Source organism: Vicugna pacos, chromosome 13 (genome assembly GCF_048564905.1).
Source record: "Vicugna pacos chromosome 13, VicPac4, whole genome shotgun sequence".
Lineage (NCBI taxonomy): Eukaryota > Metazoa > Chordata > Mammalia > Artiodactyla > Camelidae > Vicugna > Vicugna pacos.
This window is the reverse complement of record NC_132999.1, coordinates 58,742,331-58,758,046: the sequence shown is the minus strand read 5'-3', so window position 1 is coordinate 58,758,046 and position 15,716 is coordinate 58,742,331. Positions and strand designations below refer to the sequence as shown.

Genomic DNA, 15,716 nt, shown 5'->3' with positions numbered 1-15,716 from the left:
TGTGGAATCTACCAAAAAAGAGAGACACAAATGAGCTATTTATTATTTATAACTTAGATGATTAATTTCTTGAATATGTGTAAGCACATCTGACTGTCTTTTATGATTGGATTACTGAATTCTGTTGATTCTTATTTTGTGGTTGGCTTTACTCCTTTGATAACTATGTGAGTTTAAAAAGCTAAAGCTCTAAACTGTTCTTAGAAACAATGAACAGTACATATATGTAAAATTTTAAAACATGTGCAGTATATTGTATATATTTATTTACATGCAGTATATTGTATAAGTGCAGTCAAATTGTAACAATTCTACCTAATACAGCTGAAAACTGAAAAAAAAAAGAAACAGACTGAAAATTATTAAAAATGGTGGCTGAATTAGAAAAAGCCTCAGATCCACTGCTTCTCCTCCCACCCTTCTCCTCCCCTCCTTCTCCAGCTTCTTTATTTCTTGTCCCCTCTGAGCTCCCCTGCTCTGATCTTCCTGCTCAACTTCCTCCAGCACTAAGAGAGAAAATGATCGAGTTCAAGGTAGAAAATGAAAGAACCGCCAAGGTAATAGCAGCTCCTTTTAAGGCCACAAGCAGAGGGGAACCTGCCATTATCTACACCCCTTGAATGAGGACATAACTTAGGAATTTACCTAAGGATTTTCCAAGTCCTTTACAAGTTTCTTTAGATTTGGCTAAAGAATTTGATCTTATAGTAAGAACTTAGAAGCCTGGACATTCAGACTTGTACCAGGTCATTCTGCAAAAGAATGGCTCTAAGACATAAATTGAAAGACACCTACAAAGGATTTCCATAAACACGAGCCTACAGGTCAGCAGAAATGGAGGGAAAGCCCACACCTTATGTTAGGCCACCCCTAAATCTTCCCACAGGAAAGGTCCATCAATGCAAACAGGAGAGACAATTTTTGATTATTTGAAATGATGAACAACACTCTGGCCTTGATCCAGAGAACTTCCCGAACCATCAGAACGATCCAGTACTAAAATCCATTATTCTAGAAGGATTAGATGAAGAATTGCCATGACTAGTTAAAAGACAGGAATTTGAGCTACGAAGCATATTAATGCCCCCGCGACAATGGCTGATGAACTTTCCAAAACCTTACAGAAAGGAGAGAGGGGAAGAACTGCCCCCAAATCGGTTTGGCAGCCCTCAAACCCAACCTGCCCAAATGCCAGCCAGGCTTGAAATGACAGCACCTGCTTTTATTGGAAGAGATCTGAACATTTTAAAAGAGATTAGAACCTGGCAAAATTAAGGAGTAGGGGTGCTTTGAGGATTGTGAGAGGGAGTTCCCCTCCTCTTCAGGAACACCCAAGGGGAAGTTGAAATAACAATCGGCGGGGAAACTTCCCAAGTGTCTGACAGTGACCCACCTTGGGCTCCGCCTACCCTTGTAGCTTTCCGTATCAGCTCTTGAGTTTTCTTCAGAGAATTAGTTACAACTTGCCACTTATTTATTTGTTTGTTTGTTTATTGGAAGTGGAGATAATTAGGTTTGTTTGTTTGTTTGTTTGTTTGATGGAGGTCCTGCGGATTGAACCTAGGACCTCGTGCATGCTAAGCATGAGCTCTATGACTGAGCTATATCCTCCCTGCAACAACTCGCCACTTCAAAACAATGATTTTTTTGAATCTCATAGAAGCTGGGATCCTGTAGAAACACCCCCAGCTTAAACTCTGCCATTTCCCCATTTCCACCGACATCACGTGAGGTCTGTCAGTCAGCCCTTTCCAGCCATCAGTCAGGCTGTCTGACAACTCGGTGGGTCCTTCAGATCCCCTCACTTGAGGGAACCCACCGATTATTCACTGCATGGAGGCGGGTAGACTCCTCAAGCCAGAAGAGGCCTTGGCTCACCAGCCTAAAAATGGGGAAAGTGTCAGTGATGCTTAGATTTCCTGCGATGGTTATTTGCAGAAGTGGATAAAAAGTGCCCACACCGTTACTCAGCCAGTTTGTGTTCAATAAACAGAGACGTTTGTGATTATCATTGTTACAAATCTCACTCTATTGCCCGTCATTATTAAAGGAGATGGATGGCCTGGGACTTAAAATGTCTACTGAGTACAGTCTGGTTATACACAATGTTCTGCAAAGGCCATTTATACCCATGGCAGAAATGTGGTGAAAGGAATCTCCCGGAAAGATGAGAACACCCGTCAAAGAATCCTTGCCTTTGTCCCAGCGGTATATAGAAATATTCGGGCATCACACTGAACGTGGTGGGAGAGAGGAATGGGAAATTCTGGGGGTTGAGGGAGAGTCTCCATTTCTTTGTGTCTTGAAACTTCAAAAGAATCTTCGTGTGATGCAGCCCAGGGTGGGAGTCGTCCCCAAATGGGGCAGATCTTTAAACACCGAATAGAGCTCTGAGTCTAGTGCAGGAAAGGTGTTGGTATTTGTAAACATGCTTAATATGAAAGAAAAACAGAATTTTATTTCTCCACAAAATGATGTCACCCTGAACAGAATCTATATCGAAGTTACCTAAGTTTGAGGAAGCAGTAATTATCAAAATGTACTTGGAAAGGGGCCAGTGGGATTATGGTTCAGCTCTCAAGACCCCTGGAAAAGGGCTGAGGCTATTATCCATTTGGGAAGTATCCCCAGCGGGAAAAAAAATCGAAAACAAAACATCTCCTGGTAGCAGCTGCCCTGATAATGATGACAGGGTTACTTGTGGCTCACCCTAGATTATTTCTCCTGCAGAGCCCAGTGTCCACCCTCAGTTACTCTCAAAGTGGATCAGAGAAGCCTTGACTTAAGGCTGAAAAGGCAACCACATCCCTAACACTTCCTTTTTTCACTGAATGGGCTCACAGTCTCCTCCATTTCCAATATAACACCTAAGTGAAAATCTGATACAGGAACAGATTTGTGGTTTCCTTGGGGACAACAGCACTGTCTCCATCAAGCTGCTTTAATTCATGGACAATCTGATCATTTTGATATGGACAAAGGTCCCCCACAGGGATGCTTTCACATTTGGCTTTTTCTGTCCAATGTCATGAACTGGTACTCCCTTCACCGTCTCACACCCACAGCTATAGGCATCAGTGTTTGTAAAACTAAATCCAACCTTGTGAGTGAATCTGTGAATGAGCCCTGGGCTCCACCTCCCTTATTCTTTCTCTTTCTTGAATGATATCTGACTCTATGAATTCATCTGGAGATTGACAGAAATCCAATCAGGATTAATGTGAGAGTGTGGAATCCAATCAGTTATCGAGTTCTCTGATTGGAAGTTAGTAGCTGGAAAGAGAAAGATGTGATTATAAAGGTCTATAAAAACTCAGGCCCCACAGAAGAGATGCAGAATCTTCTGGCTCCAGAGTCGCTAACTGAACTCCCCACCAGGTCTGAGGTCTGAACACCCCGCCAACCACATCAGGGCTGGTAAGTTAACTATCTCAGTGAAGGACACTGTCATCTTACCTGTGGGTCTTAAATGATGGCATGCAGCTAGGATGGCAGAGAGATGGTCCTTTTTCTTTTCTTTTCTTTTCTTTTTTTTTTTCCCCGGATGAACAGATTTAAGGCTTTGGGTTTGCCTCTAAGTGTATTTTTGCCCTAATCCTAACCATTTTGATTAGTGGTTTTGGTTTATACCATTTTTAAATGTCTTAACCAAGCAGATATTCTTTTTAATAAAAAACATCTAACTGTTTGGAGTTTTATTTCTTGATATTTCAAGTATTTCGTTTGTGCGCAAATGGCATTCCTTTTAAGGTATCTTCCTCACCTTTACTTGCTTACTTCTTAATCTTTAACTGTGTTAACCAAGGATGTATACTGTGTTGGTCCACGTGATGCTCCTATTCCCATAGTTCTAAAGCTCTAAGTGAGGGTCTGAGAGTCTCCGCCCCAAGAAGGTTGTAGTCAGCTTTCAGGCTTATTGTACTTACTTCCCGGGGGGACATGAATTAAGCAGAGCAGTGAATTTAGATGAATGGGCTGGTGGCTGCCTTTCCTCCTCCCCAGCACTTGTGAGATGCTTCTTCTGGCGCCAGTAGACAAAGAGACGTAGACATGTGCCCACTGAGCCTAGTGCGGAATTGGGGCAAACGGAGGTTTTCCGCACCTGCCAGAGTAGTGGCTTTAGTCCTGAGTAGGTTCCTCCGAAGGGTGGGGAGACAGATGAAGGTGTGCTTATTCCTGGCTTGAAATGGATGCCTTGTTCCCTGGCAGTATCCACAGGATTCCTTTAGGAGCACAGTCAGGATGAGTGCCTGGACCCCACCCCGACTCCTGGACCTGGCGGGAACCAGCCTGCTGAGGGACAGCGAGGCCTCGGCCGTCACTGCTCTGGAGTACCTGCCCACCGAGCTCTTCCCGCCTCTGTTCCTGGAGGCATTCTTTGGGAGACGCATTGAGACCCTGAAGGCCCTGGTGCAAGCCTGGCCCTTTGTCCGCCTGCCTCTGGGGGGCCTGATAAAGATGCCTCATGTGGGGCCATTACAAGCCGTGCTGGATGGGCTCGATGTCCTGCTGGCCCAGAAAGTTCGCCCCAGGTGAGTCTGATCTAGGTCGCCTGATATGGTCCTGCGCGTCCCTGAGGAGACAGCTGGGGTGAGGGGAAGTGAGTGGCCAAGGGAGGGACCAGAGGCTCTGATGATGCCAATGAAGAACTCAGAGGCCTTGGCCACTGCTGAGCTCGCTTTGGGAAACGCCTTCCGGAAGTGAAGGAGCGTCTAAGCGCAGGGTCACCTGAAAGAACACGTCTCCACCTCCTCCTAGTGATGCTTAAGTTTACTAGAAGTGGAGAACCAGGAAAGACGGAAGGGGAGAGTGAGATGGAGGCAGGTGAGGAAGGGAGGGAAGAAGAGGGCAAGGCAGCAGGTGGTGTCAGGAATGTGAAATAAGAGCACAGGCGGGAAGTCTGAGTGTTGCCTGAATTCTGAGACTGTGGTTTCATTACGTGTGGTTCTTTTTTTTTTCTTCTTCTATTGAAGTACAGTCAGTTACAATGTGTCCATTTCTGGTGCAAAGCACAATGTCCCAGTCATGCATAACATATGTATATTCATTTTCATATTTTGTGTGGTTCTTAACGCATCCCACCCAATCTGCTGTTTCCTGACAGGAGGTGCAAACTGCGGATCTTGGATTTAAGGAATACTGGCCAGGGCTTCTGGAGAATGTGGTCTGGAGCCAGGCACCACGTATCCTCAAGCTTACACATGACATCACTGGCTGAGGACAGTTCAAGGACAGAGCAGTCCTTGGCTCCCTTGGAGGTGTTCATAGAACTTTGCCTCAAGAAAAGGACCCTGGATGGATTCCACACCTACCTCTTCAGATGGGTGGAGCAGAGGAAAGTCTCCATACACCTGTGCTGTAAGAAGCTGCAGATATTTTCAATGCCCATGAAAAATATTAAGAAGGTCCTGAGTCGAGTGCAGCTGGACTGTATCCAGGAGGTGCAAGTGAATTGCATATGGCATCTGTCCACCCTGGCCAGGTTCGCTCCTCTGCTGGGCCAGATGACTAGTGTGCAGAGACTCCTCCTCTCCCACATCGATGTGTCTGCCTTCGAGGAGCAGCAGCAGCAGCAACTTGTTCAATTTATCTCTCAGATCCTCGGGCTGCACCACCTCCGGGTTCTCCATATGGAATCTCCCACCTTCCTTGAAGGCCGCCTGGACCAGATGCTCAGGTGAGGGCGACACCACTGGCCATGTGACAGTGAACACAACACTAGACCCTCAAATGCACTGTCTCCTTTGCTGCTCCATCCTGAGGTGTGGCATCACCTAACCACACAGATCAAATTAGAAAGACAAACTGGGGTAGAGGCTGTGGAAAGGGACACCATGCTTGGAAGGTATAGATTGAGGAGTTCAGATCTACCAATGGAGGTTTTGTGATTTCTTCCTTAGGATGAAATACCTATGAACAGGTGACTTAAAAATACAGATAAGTAAAGTACTGAAAAGGGGCAACCACCTCATGCATGAGGATTTCTAAAGAGCTCTGTGCTCACCAAATTTGGGACCAAAATGAGCCTGTCTTAAAGTCCCTGTCTGTGATGGATTGTTTTTTTGCTCCAGGTAAACATATCAGAAATGTATGATTCTGGAGATGATAGTAATGGAGCTGAAGCTAAAGGGATAATAAAAGGTGGTAGATGGTTTTTAGATGATGCAGGGATGTAGGTGAGCCCCTGCAGACTGGCAACCCCAGCTGATGTGATTGGTCCTCTGTGCATGTCTCTCAGGAGCCTCACCTGACCAGAGATTTGGGGATCTGGATCATAAGCATGGGATGGAGGAAGCCTGACTTGAAAGCATTTTATGTGTTTTCTCCTAACATTAAAATTCAATGATGCCCACACGTGATTAAAATACAATGTTAAACTCTCCTCTGAGCATGTTTTAGTGCATACCGTAATCTTCATTCATCCTCATAGCAAGTGGAGTATGTTGTACTCACTTGACAGATGAGGAAACAGAATTCTCAAGATTTTGTGAATGTGACCCAGTCACACAGGGAAGGTGAAAAGTCTCAGCCTAAAATGACACTGGACATCCTGTGTATTGACCTTCCTCAAATGGTCTCAACGACCTTGGCCTTGGCCAAAATGTATGTCTCTCACTTTGAGGTCACCTTCCACCCTTGTTTCCCAGACCGAATTTCTCAGTTTCTCCCCAGGGGCCTGACAAACTGCTTGGACAATCTCTCAATAACTAACTGCCTGCTAACAGAATCGGACTTGACCCGCCTATGCCAGTGCCCGAATGTCAGTCAGCTAAAGGGCCTGGATCTAGGTGGGGTCACCCTGACTGACTTCAGCCCTGAGCTGCTCCAAGTTCTGCTGGAGAAAGTTGCAGCCACCCTGCAGGAACTGGACTTAAATCAGTGTGGGATCACGGACTCCCAGCTCGAGGCCATCCTGCCCGCCCTGAGCCGCTGCTTGCAGCTTAAATGCTTCATTCTGTACGGAAACCTCCTCTCCATGGCTGTCTTGGAGAAGCTGCTGCGACACACCTCTGGGCTGCCCAGTTTAAACATAGAGCTTTATCCTGCCCCTCGGGAGAGTTACAGCTCTCAGGGAGTGCCCCTTGAAGGGAGGTTTGCCCAGCTTCGAGTGGAGTTTTTGAAGGTTCTGCGAGATCTGGGACATTCCAGGACCATCGGTATTTTCCTGAGCCCCTGCCCTTACTGTGGCGATGACATATGTGATGACATGGAGCCCATTGTATACCACTGGAATACCCCTGCCTAGCTGGCTGCCTCTATCAAAAGTCTTCCTCTGGGCACTTGGAATCTGAAATCTAGAACATAGGTATATCATGAAGGGAAAGCAGACCCATGGTTTCAGACATCCGTTTAATGTGAATGTGGAGACGAAATGTGATCCAGCGGGGGAACAAGAATGCAGAGGGAAAAGTTGACCCTGAGAAGTGATGGTACTTTGGGGGACATGTGTCCTGTAGAGTCAGAAATATGAACCTAAATTTCTGCAGTTGGATACAGGCTTAAGATGGACATATTGGAATTACCCCTCGGTGGATGATTGTAAAGAAATGGTCAGAAATAAAGTGACTCTCAACTGTAAACTGACTGTTGCCTCCATGATAGATTAGCCTGTTTTCTCAGTTTAAACCTCCAGTTACTAATGAGGAAAAAAAAAAAAAAGGCACTGAGTTGTCTACAATCTAATCTGAAACCACTAGTTCAGATCTTATATAATATTGTACATCAACTGTAATTCAGCTTAAAAATATGATATTGTAAAATAAATACATAAATAAAGTTTAAAAAAAGAAGACTGAAAAAGGAAATCAAAGAGGCAGGTCGCTTAACATGTAAAAGAGAGAAACAAATATTTGCACTTCTGGTTATATAACTTTCTCACCAGTAGAGAAAGCATTAATCACATCATGAAAAGCTTCCAAAAGACCCCCTCTTCTTTCCAAGCCCTCCCTGCTCAGCCTCAGGGGCTTTCCTCCTGTTCTCAAGCTGGCCCAGCCCTTGACTGCGTCAGGATTTGCACAGTCCACCTAGTGTCTCGACACAATCCCCTCAGCTGGCTTGTTCGCTTGAACAAGCTCTAGTCAGTCTCCTGAACCTTCTGCTAAGCCCATCTGTGTACATCCTTGTAAAATCCCGTTTTAGCAAGAACCCTGATTGGTCCACTTTACAAGAATCCCCACCACTGATACCTGATATTCCCCGATATTTGATCAGAATTCCTCACTCCCCATTGTTGGTATCTGATCACGCTGGGATGCCTTCTGCAGGAATCCTGTTACGTTGGCTCAGTCAGAACTGCCCCCAGACCCGATGTCTCCTCTTAGTAATTTTCCAGCCACCAGCCTCCCCTTGCTTCTTGGTTGTGAATGCCCAAATATCCTTGTATTGTGAATGGAGTCTGGTTTCATACTGGGGTACCTATTCCTCTACTGCAATAGCCCTGAATAAAATTTGCCTTCACCACTTAAACCTATGTCTGTCTCTAGCTTCCTTTGACACACCTCCCACAGCCGATTACAGAACAGACAAGGAAGCCCCTTCCCAGTAACCCCCAAATTCCCAAACACCCCAGAGACTCCCAGCTTGGAGTCTACCCACCTGTGCACCTTTCCGTATCAGCACTCGGATTTTCTTCAAGAATTAGTTACAACTTGCCACTTTAAGACAATGGTCTTTTGAGAGCTCATAGGAGCTGGGATCCTGTAGAGATAACCCCAGTCTAGACTCTGCAGTTTCTTCATTTCCATTAACATCATGCAAAGTCTCTCAGTCATGCCTTTCCAGCATTTACTTTGTCTGACAATTCAAGGGTCCTTCTGAGCCCCTCACCTAAGGGAATATGCCAACTATTCACTGCACAGAAGTGGGCAGAGACCGGGTCCACCAGGCTAAAAATAGGGGGAATAACAGTGACCGCTAGATTTTCCATGAGGTTTATCTGAAATAGTGGATAAAAAGTGCCCACACCACTGCTCACACAGTTTGTGTTCAGTGAACACAGATGTACGCCCATCACTGTTAGTCATCTCACCCTGTTGCAGGTAATGGATGTCCTGGGAGTTAAAAAGTCTATTGAGTGCAATTCAGTTTAACCCAATTTATGTAAAAGCAATTTATACCCATGGTGGAAATGCATTGAAAGGAATCCTCTGGAAAGATACAAAGATGGAGAACACCCTGCAAAGAATCCTAGCCTTGGCAGCCAGTGGTCTATGAGAATTCACTGGGCACCATATTGAACGGGGTTGGGTGGAGAAAGGCATGGGAAATTCTGGGGGTGGAAGGTGGTATTTGTGAACAGTGCTTAATACGAAGGGAAAAAACACAGTTTTATTTCTGTGCCTGACGGCGTCACCTTGATCAGAAACTGTCGAACTTACCCAAGTCTGGGGAAACACTAATTACCAAGATGTGCTTGGAAAGGGGCCACTGGAATTATGATTTGGCTTCTAAGACCCGTGGTAAACGGCTGGACTAATCGACATCTAGAAAGTGTCCTCTATGGGGAGGAACCTATACGAGAACAGCTCCTGGTAGCGGCTGCCCCGACGATGACAGGGTTGTTTGTGATTAACCCACGTTTATTTCTCCCTCTGGCTCCAAGTTCCCAAAGAGCCCACAGCACCCCCCTCAGTGGCCCTCAGACTTGGAAATGGCTCACTTCTCTGGGCTGGTCACCTCTCCCTCTGTTCACATTAGCAGATTTAGTCTTTTCATGCCGGTTTGTTGTGCTGATCCCAACCTTCTGGGAGGAAAACCCTCAAAGACGACACTGTCTCCTCTTAGCTGTTCCCTTTTAGTTTCCAAACACAATCCAGGGGATAGTCTTTAAATCACCCTCCTCCCAAGAGGAAAAAACCCTATATTTTACAGGGGGTCATTCACAGGGACTCTTCAGGAATGCCCAGCTCTGCACTCCCCAGCCTCCATCCTTACTTCTCATTGTGATTTTGACCTGATACCCTTCAGAGCAGGCTTGACTTAAGCTTGGAGAACCAACTGCATTCCCCAAAGCATCTCCCTTGCTCCTTGAATAGGCTCATGATCTCATGTTTCGAACATAGTTTCTAACTGACAAGTTGATACAAGGACCCATTTATTTTGCTTCTTTTGGGAATAACACTTCTGTCTTCATGAAGCTCTTTTAATTCTGGGACATTTTGATAATTTTCATATGGTCAAAGATCCCTCAACAATGATGCCCTAAAGTTTTGTTTCTTCCTGCCCAGTATCACAAATGGATTATCCTTTCCCTGTCTCACACCATGGCTCTAATTATTGGTGTTGATAAAAACTCAATCAATGTTTGTGGCGTGAATCAATGAATAAATCTTTGGGGAAGAGCCCAAAGGAGAGTATCTCCTGGCAGGAGCTGCCCCAATGATGACAGAGCCCCATCGACCTCTCTCATCGGTTCTCTCTCCTGAACGAATATCTGATTCAATCAGTTCCACTCCAGGCACACAAGGATCGAATCAGGATTAACCTGATGGACAGGCCAGAATCTAATTTCTGATTGGATGTTAGTAGTTGGAAAGAGAGAAGATGTGATTAGAGAGATCTGCAAATGTACCAAAGAAGAGATGCAGAATTTCCTGGCCCTGGAGTCACCTTCTGGGTTCTCCCCCAGGTCTGAGGACTGAGCACCGTGCCAACAATATCAGACCTGGTAAGTTAATGATCTTGGCTAAGGACACCCTCATCTTACCCATGGTCAGCTGGTCCTAAACGGTGGCATGCAGCTCAGGATGAAAGGGAGCATTTTCAATTATTTCTTTTCAGATGAACTGATTCAAGGTTTTGGTTTCACCCCTAAGTGTAATTTTGCCTTAATGAAAAAGTTTGATTTGTAAATGGTTTGTATCATTCTAAAATGTAGTGACCAAAGAGATAATTCTTTTTAATGAAGAACATCTGTTTAGCATTTTATTTCTTGACATTTAAAATACTTAGTTTGTGCAAATGGCATTCATTTTGGGGTATCTCCTTCCTCTTTCCCAGCCAGGTGAACTGTGTTAACTGAGGATGGAGGCTGTGCTGGTCCACACGATGCTCCTCTTCCCAGAGTGACTGAAAGTCTTCCCCTTAAAAAGGTTGAGGACAGTGTTCAGGCGCATGGTACACAATTACCAGCGGGGCAAGAATTAAGCAAAGCAGTGGGTGCAAATGGATGAGCTAGTGCTGCCTTTCCTCCTTCTTGGCGCCTGTGAGATGCTTGTTCTGATGCCTGCAGGGGCGGAGTTATGGCTTTGTGCCCACTGAGCCTAGAGATAAACCTACTCCCTGGGTTGTGCAAATGGAGTTGGAACAGCAGTGCAGTTGGATTCTGAATGGGCCTAAACGCATCTCCAAGGTCTCCCATCAGGCCAGCACCCGTGTCTGTGCAAAAGAGGACACTTGTCTGGGTCTGGGTCGGGTATCAAGGAACTTCCCGGGTCCTGGACTCTGAGTCACCTCCTTCCTGTAGGCATGTTCATTCCATGGGCAGAGGGCGGGTGTGAGGGGCTCCTGGAGGGAGGAGGGACAGGAAGAGGGGATGGGAGTTTGGGGCTCAGACGGCTCTGAAGACAGTGTTGAGCATCCCATCCCACCCCCACGTGTTCACTTTTCCCAGGTCTGAAGGACTGTATCTGAGAACAGGGGTGCGGAGAGTTCCGAGGTGGCCTGAGTGACTGTGCACAGTGAGAACCAGAGGTGCCAGTTACAGAGATGGGGACTTGGGCTTCTTGTCAGAAGTTCAGGGGACGTCATTTACTTTCCAAGACCCCTGTGATTTTTATTGCTGGTGCTCCAGGAAGCAGTGCGTGTCCCAAGCACTAAGCCCAATAAACAAATGGCAGTGCAGGTGACCAGTTCAGGCCCTGTGAGTCTGGCTGTGTGGTTCTAGGTTGGAACTAAGGGATGAAACTGAGTCTCTTGGGTCCCGCCATGGAGAGGCCTTCAGGGGGAGCTACCCCTGTATCCCAGACCCCAAGTATCATCCAGGTTGGCCCCATCCTACAAAAAACACACTTCAAGGGGGAAGGTATAGCTCAAGTGGTAGAGCGCGTGCTTCGCATGCACGAGGTCTTGGGTTCAATCCCCAGTACCTCCTCTAAAGAATCAATAAACCTAATCACCCCCCCCCCGGCCAAAAATAAATAAATAAAACAATACAATGACATATAAATGAATAAAATTTAAAACAAAACAAAACAAAAACCACTCTTCAGGTTTACCTGCATCCTTTATTTCTCTACACTCTACTTATTTACGGGACTGCATGTCGCTAATCCCCCAATTCACACCAAATATCATCTGGCAAAGACATGGGTGGCAACAAGTACGAAAAGATGCTCAGCATCACTAATCAGGAAAACGCCAGTCAAAACCACAAGGCGATATCATCTCAGGTCTTTAGAATGGCTGGTATTCAAGAGACAAGAGATAAGAGGTGTTGATGAAGGTGTGGAGAAAAGGGAGCCCTCGTCCACTGTTGCTGGGAATGCAAGCTGGTGCAGCCACTGTGGAAAACAGTACGTAGGTTCACCCGGAATTAAAAACAGAACTGCCACATGATCCAGCAATTCCACGCCTGGGTATAAATGTGAAGGAAGCGAAATCACTGTCTCCAAAAGATATCTGCACCCGTAATTTCACTGAAGCATTGCAGTAGCCAAGATAAGGAAACAAACTAAATGTCCATCAATGGGGAAAATGTGAATATATATGAGTATTATTCAGCTTTGGTCAGACACACCGCACTAGTACATGTAGGAATGTTTCCCCCCTGCTATTACAGGGACTTGCTGATCAGCACCCTTTCGCCTTCAGTGAAGACAGCCTGCAAGGGGAGACAACGTGGTGAGCGCCTCTGTGGATAAAAAGCCATGTGAATTCAGACCCTGTTCCCTCCACTTTCCTGCATGTGACCTTGAACCCGTCAAGGGCTACCCTCCCTCCACGACCTTGTTTCTCTCAGGTTCACACCCCTCATCTCCCAGAGATGCAGGAGGAGGAAAGTGTGTGAAGAAATGGATGAAGGAGCCTCAGAGGAACCAATGCTGGAAACGTCACACTCACAGAAACTTCAGGGAATTTCCTGACGTTGGAAGGAGGAAGGATCAAATGTGGGAGGCTGATCCCAACTTAGAGAGGAGGATGACAACTTACAAAGCATAGAAAAGACGCTGGCTCCCTGTGCTCAGTTATGCCGTGAGAAGAAGGCAGTCACTGTTCGCATTAATGTTGACAAGTTTGTACACAGGAATAAAACACTTCAGTTCTCAATGTTTTCAAATCCATTGTACTAAATAAATGTCGGTTTTGCTGTTTTTTCATTTTCCTATACATTTATAACCACAGCAAGTTACTACATTTTTCAAACGTCACGAGATAATCATAATTTTTCTTATTGACTATTTAGATTGTGGCGTAGTGTCAATTTGCATATTCATATTTATCATCCTTGGGGAGGAAAAGTTTTCTCTTTAACATTCTAGGTTCTTTAGCTGGCTTAATAATCAAATTACAAAAGACTGATAACACAGGGGAAAAACAAAAACAAGATTAATTACAAACCTACAGGAGTGTCACAAGCACATTGAGACCCAGGGAAAAGCCAAGGAGCTGAGGCTTATGTGTGATCTCAGGACACGGAATGAGATAGCGGCCCAGGCCGTCAGAGGGGAGGATGGGGATTCACAGAATAGCAGGTGTCTGGTAATTTGATGTTTGTCCTGCCACACAGATACATCATTCAGATAAAGTTATCTCTCGTAATAGGTCTTTTTCTGGCCCAGGCACCCTTTCTGAATTCTGTTAGGTAGTTCAGGGAGAGGTAAAAATGTTTTGTTTGTTTCTTGCAGGGTCGTGATTGCCTGAGGTGCAAAATAATTTGCATGCCAAGCGGCACAATTTGGGGGTGGGGAGGTTTGTCTTGAACTCCTTTCACCTTCCTGCACTGCTATGGTCTAGGAACAGGTCTGCCTGGCTTAAAGTTTTTTCCAGCTTATGTGCTTTTTGTCTGCCCCAATAGAACGTAAGGTCTGTACAGGTGAGGTGACCTGAGACAGAGACCATTTCACACTCACTGGATGTTTGCCAGCACCCAGAATTGCAGTTGACACACACTAGACACTCAGTAAATACAGTTTTCTAATTGAGTAATAACTGACAAATACAATTGTACATATTTAAAATGTGCAATGTCATGATGTGATATACACATACATCATGAAATGATGACCAAGATCAAGATAATTAAGACGTCCAGGGGACTTCCGGGCAAGATGGCGGAGTAGAAGGACGCTTGTAAGCCACCCTCTCCCACAAATACACCAAGACCCACATCTACAGACCCACTCAGCCAACCAGAGCACCTGCGGAACTCCAACAGATCATCGCCCTCTTCAAAAGATAAAGACGCCAAAAATCTGGTAGGAGAAAAGGAAAAAAGAAAGAACAAAAGGCAAAGCAGTGCGGGACGGGTCCCGCGGGGAGGGAGCGGCAAAGGAGGACTGGCGCTTGCTCGCTGGGTCTCCCCTCTCCAACTGAGAGGCCAGCGGGACGGAGGGGGAGCCTCCAAGGCTCAGATCTGTACAGAGCAGCCCTTGTCTGACAGAACTAAGTTAAACGGGCACAGAGCGTCCCCCCGACACCCAGCCTGAGACGCAGGCCGGCGTGGCAGGAAGGGCCAGGCTGCACAAGCCGGGCGGAGGACGGGGGCGGCTGCACTGAGGCAGCTCCGGGGGACTGCAAGGGGCTGGGCGCCGGGGCTGTGGGTGTACAGGACAGAACAACCTGGGCCCTCCATAAAACAGCAAGGTTGATGTGCTCTCGGGGGAAGGGTGCATACCCCCATCTCTGAAAACACGCGGAAACTTTTCAGGGGAAGAGGGGCGGGGCCCAGGCAGAGCCGCCATATTCTCCGGCGCTTAACAACCAGGCGGGGGCAGAGAGGAAACCTGCGTCCGCACCGAAGGGCTTAGCAGCCTCAAGGGCCAGACTGAGACGGGCCTACAGCCCTGGGCAGATAGGACCCTTCCATTCTGGTACCCCAGAGAACTTGCTCCACAAAGACAAACAAGCAGCTGGGTCTTGGCTCGGCGCAGGGACGAGGCTGCCCCTCGGTCTTCCCCGAGCCCACCCGCGGAGCGCGACCAGGGCGGAGTGCCGAACGGGGCGGAGCGCCGGCGCAGAGCGCGCAGCCGCACAGAGCAGCGGAGCTACCGGCGGCGCAGGCAGGGGGAGAGCGGCCCCCCGCCTGTCGGGGTGCTGGGAAGGGGCACGACCCGCCCTCCTGCCTGGCCAGTCTGCGGCATCCAGAGGGGCAGTGACCCGCCCGCCCGCAGCAGAGGAGAGCTGCATCTGACCCCGTGTTAGGAGGAGGCGCGATCTGCTTGCTGACAGGTGCTGGGAGCAGCACAGAAGAGGGCGCCAACGGAGGGCCTATGAAAACAAGCTGAGCTTCCAAAACAGGACGAAGACAGAAGGACTTCACATTAAAAGCACACAGACTCCGGGAGAACACCGACAACCCCCTTTTTTTTTTTTTTTGGTTTTTGTTTTGCTTTGTTTTGTTTTTTTGTTTTCTGTTTTTGTTTCTGTTTTGTTTTGTTTTAATCGGTTTTTACCTGTTCTATTTTCAATTACTCTTTTAATTTTTACTTCTTAATTCATTTCTATTTCTCTTGGGTTTTGATGTCCTGTTATTGATTAGACACAGGCTACAAACACAT

General features: G+C 46.7%; 1 protein-coding gene and 1 non-coding gene across 2 annotated transcripts; both read left to right on the top strand.

Moving 5' to 3' along the window:
* Window positions 1-4,242: 4,242 nt before the first annotated feature.
* LOC102534942 (PRAME family member 15) lies at window positions 4,243-7,246 on the top strand. The gene is made up of 3 exons (XM_006197024.4): window positions 4,243-4,532; window positions 5,105-5,677; window positions 6,673-7,246. The coding sequence occupies exons 1-3, from the start codon at window positions 4,243-4,245 to the stop codon at window positions 7,244-7,246; spliced, it is 1,437 nt and encodes a 478-aa protein (XP_006197086.2).
* A 4,771-nt stretch (window positions 7,247-12,017) lies between these two features.
* On the top strand, window positions 12,018-12,091 carry TRNAA-CGC (transfer RNA alanine (anticodon CGC)). The gene has a single exon. It is a non-coding gene; the product is annotated as a tRNA-Ala (tRNA).
* Window positions 12,092-15,716: the final 3,625 nt, after the last annotated feature.

What these genes read in the sequence shown, in the direction of transcription:
- LOC102534942 (XM_006197024.4), top strand. Translation starts at nt 4,243, where the DNA reads ATGAGTGCCTGGACCCCACCCCGACTCCTGGACCTGGCGGGAACCAGC. An exon ending in GCCCAGAAAGTTCGCCCCAG is followed by an intron (nt 4,533 to 5,104) that starts GTGAGTCTGATC and finishes GTTTCCTGACAG; the next exon opens with GAGGTGCAAACTGCGGATCT. An exon ending in CGCCTGGACCAGATGCTCAG is followed by an intron (nt 5,678 to 6,672) that starts GTGAGGGCGACA and finishes GTTTCTCCCCAG; the next exon opens with GGGCCTGACAAACTGCTTGG.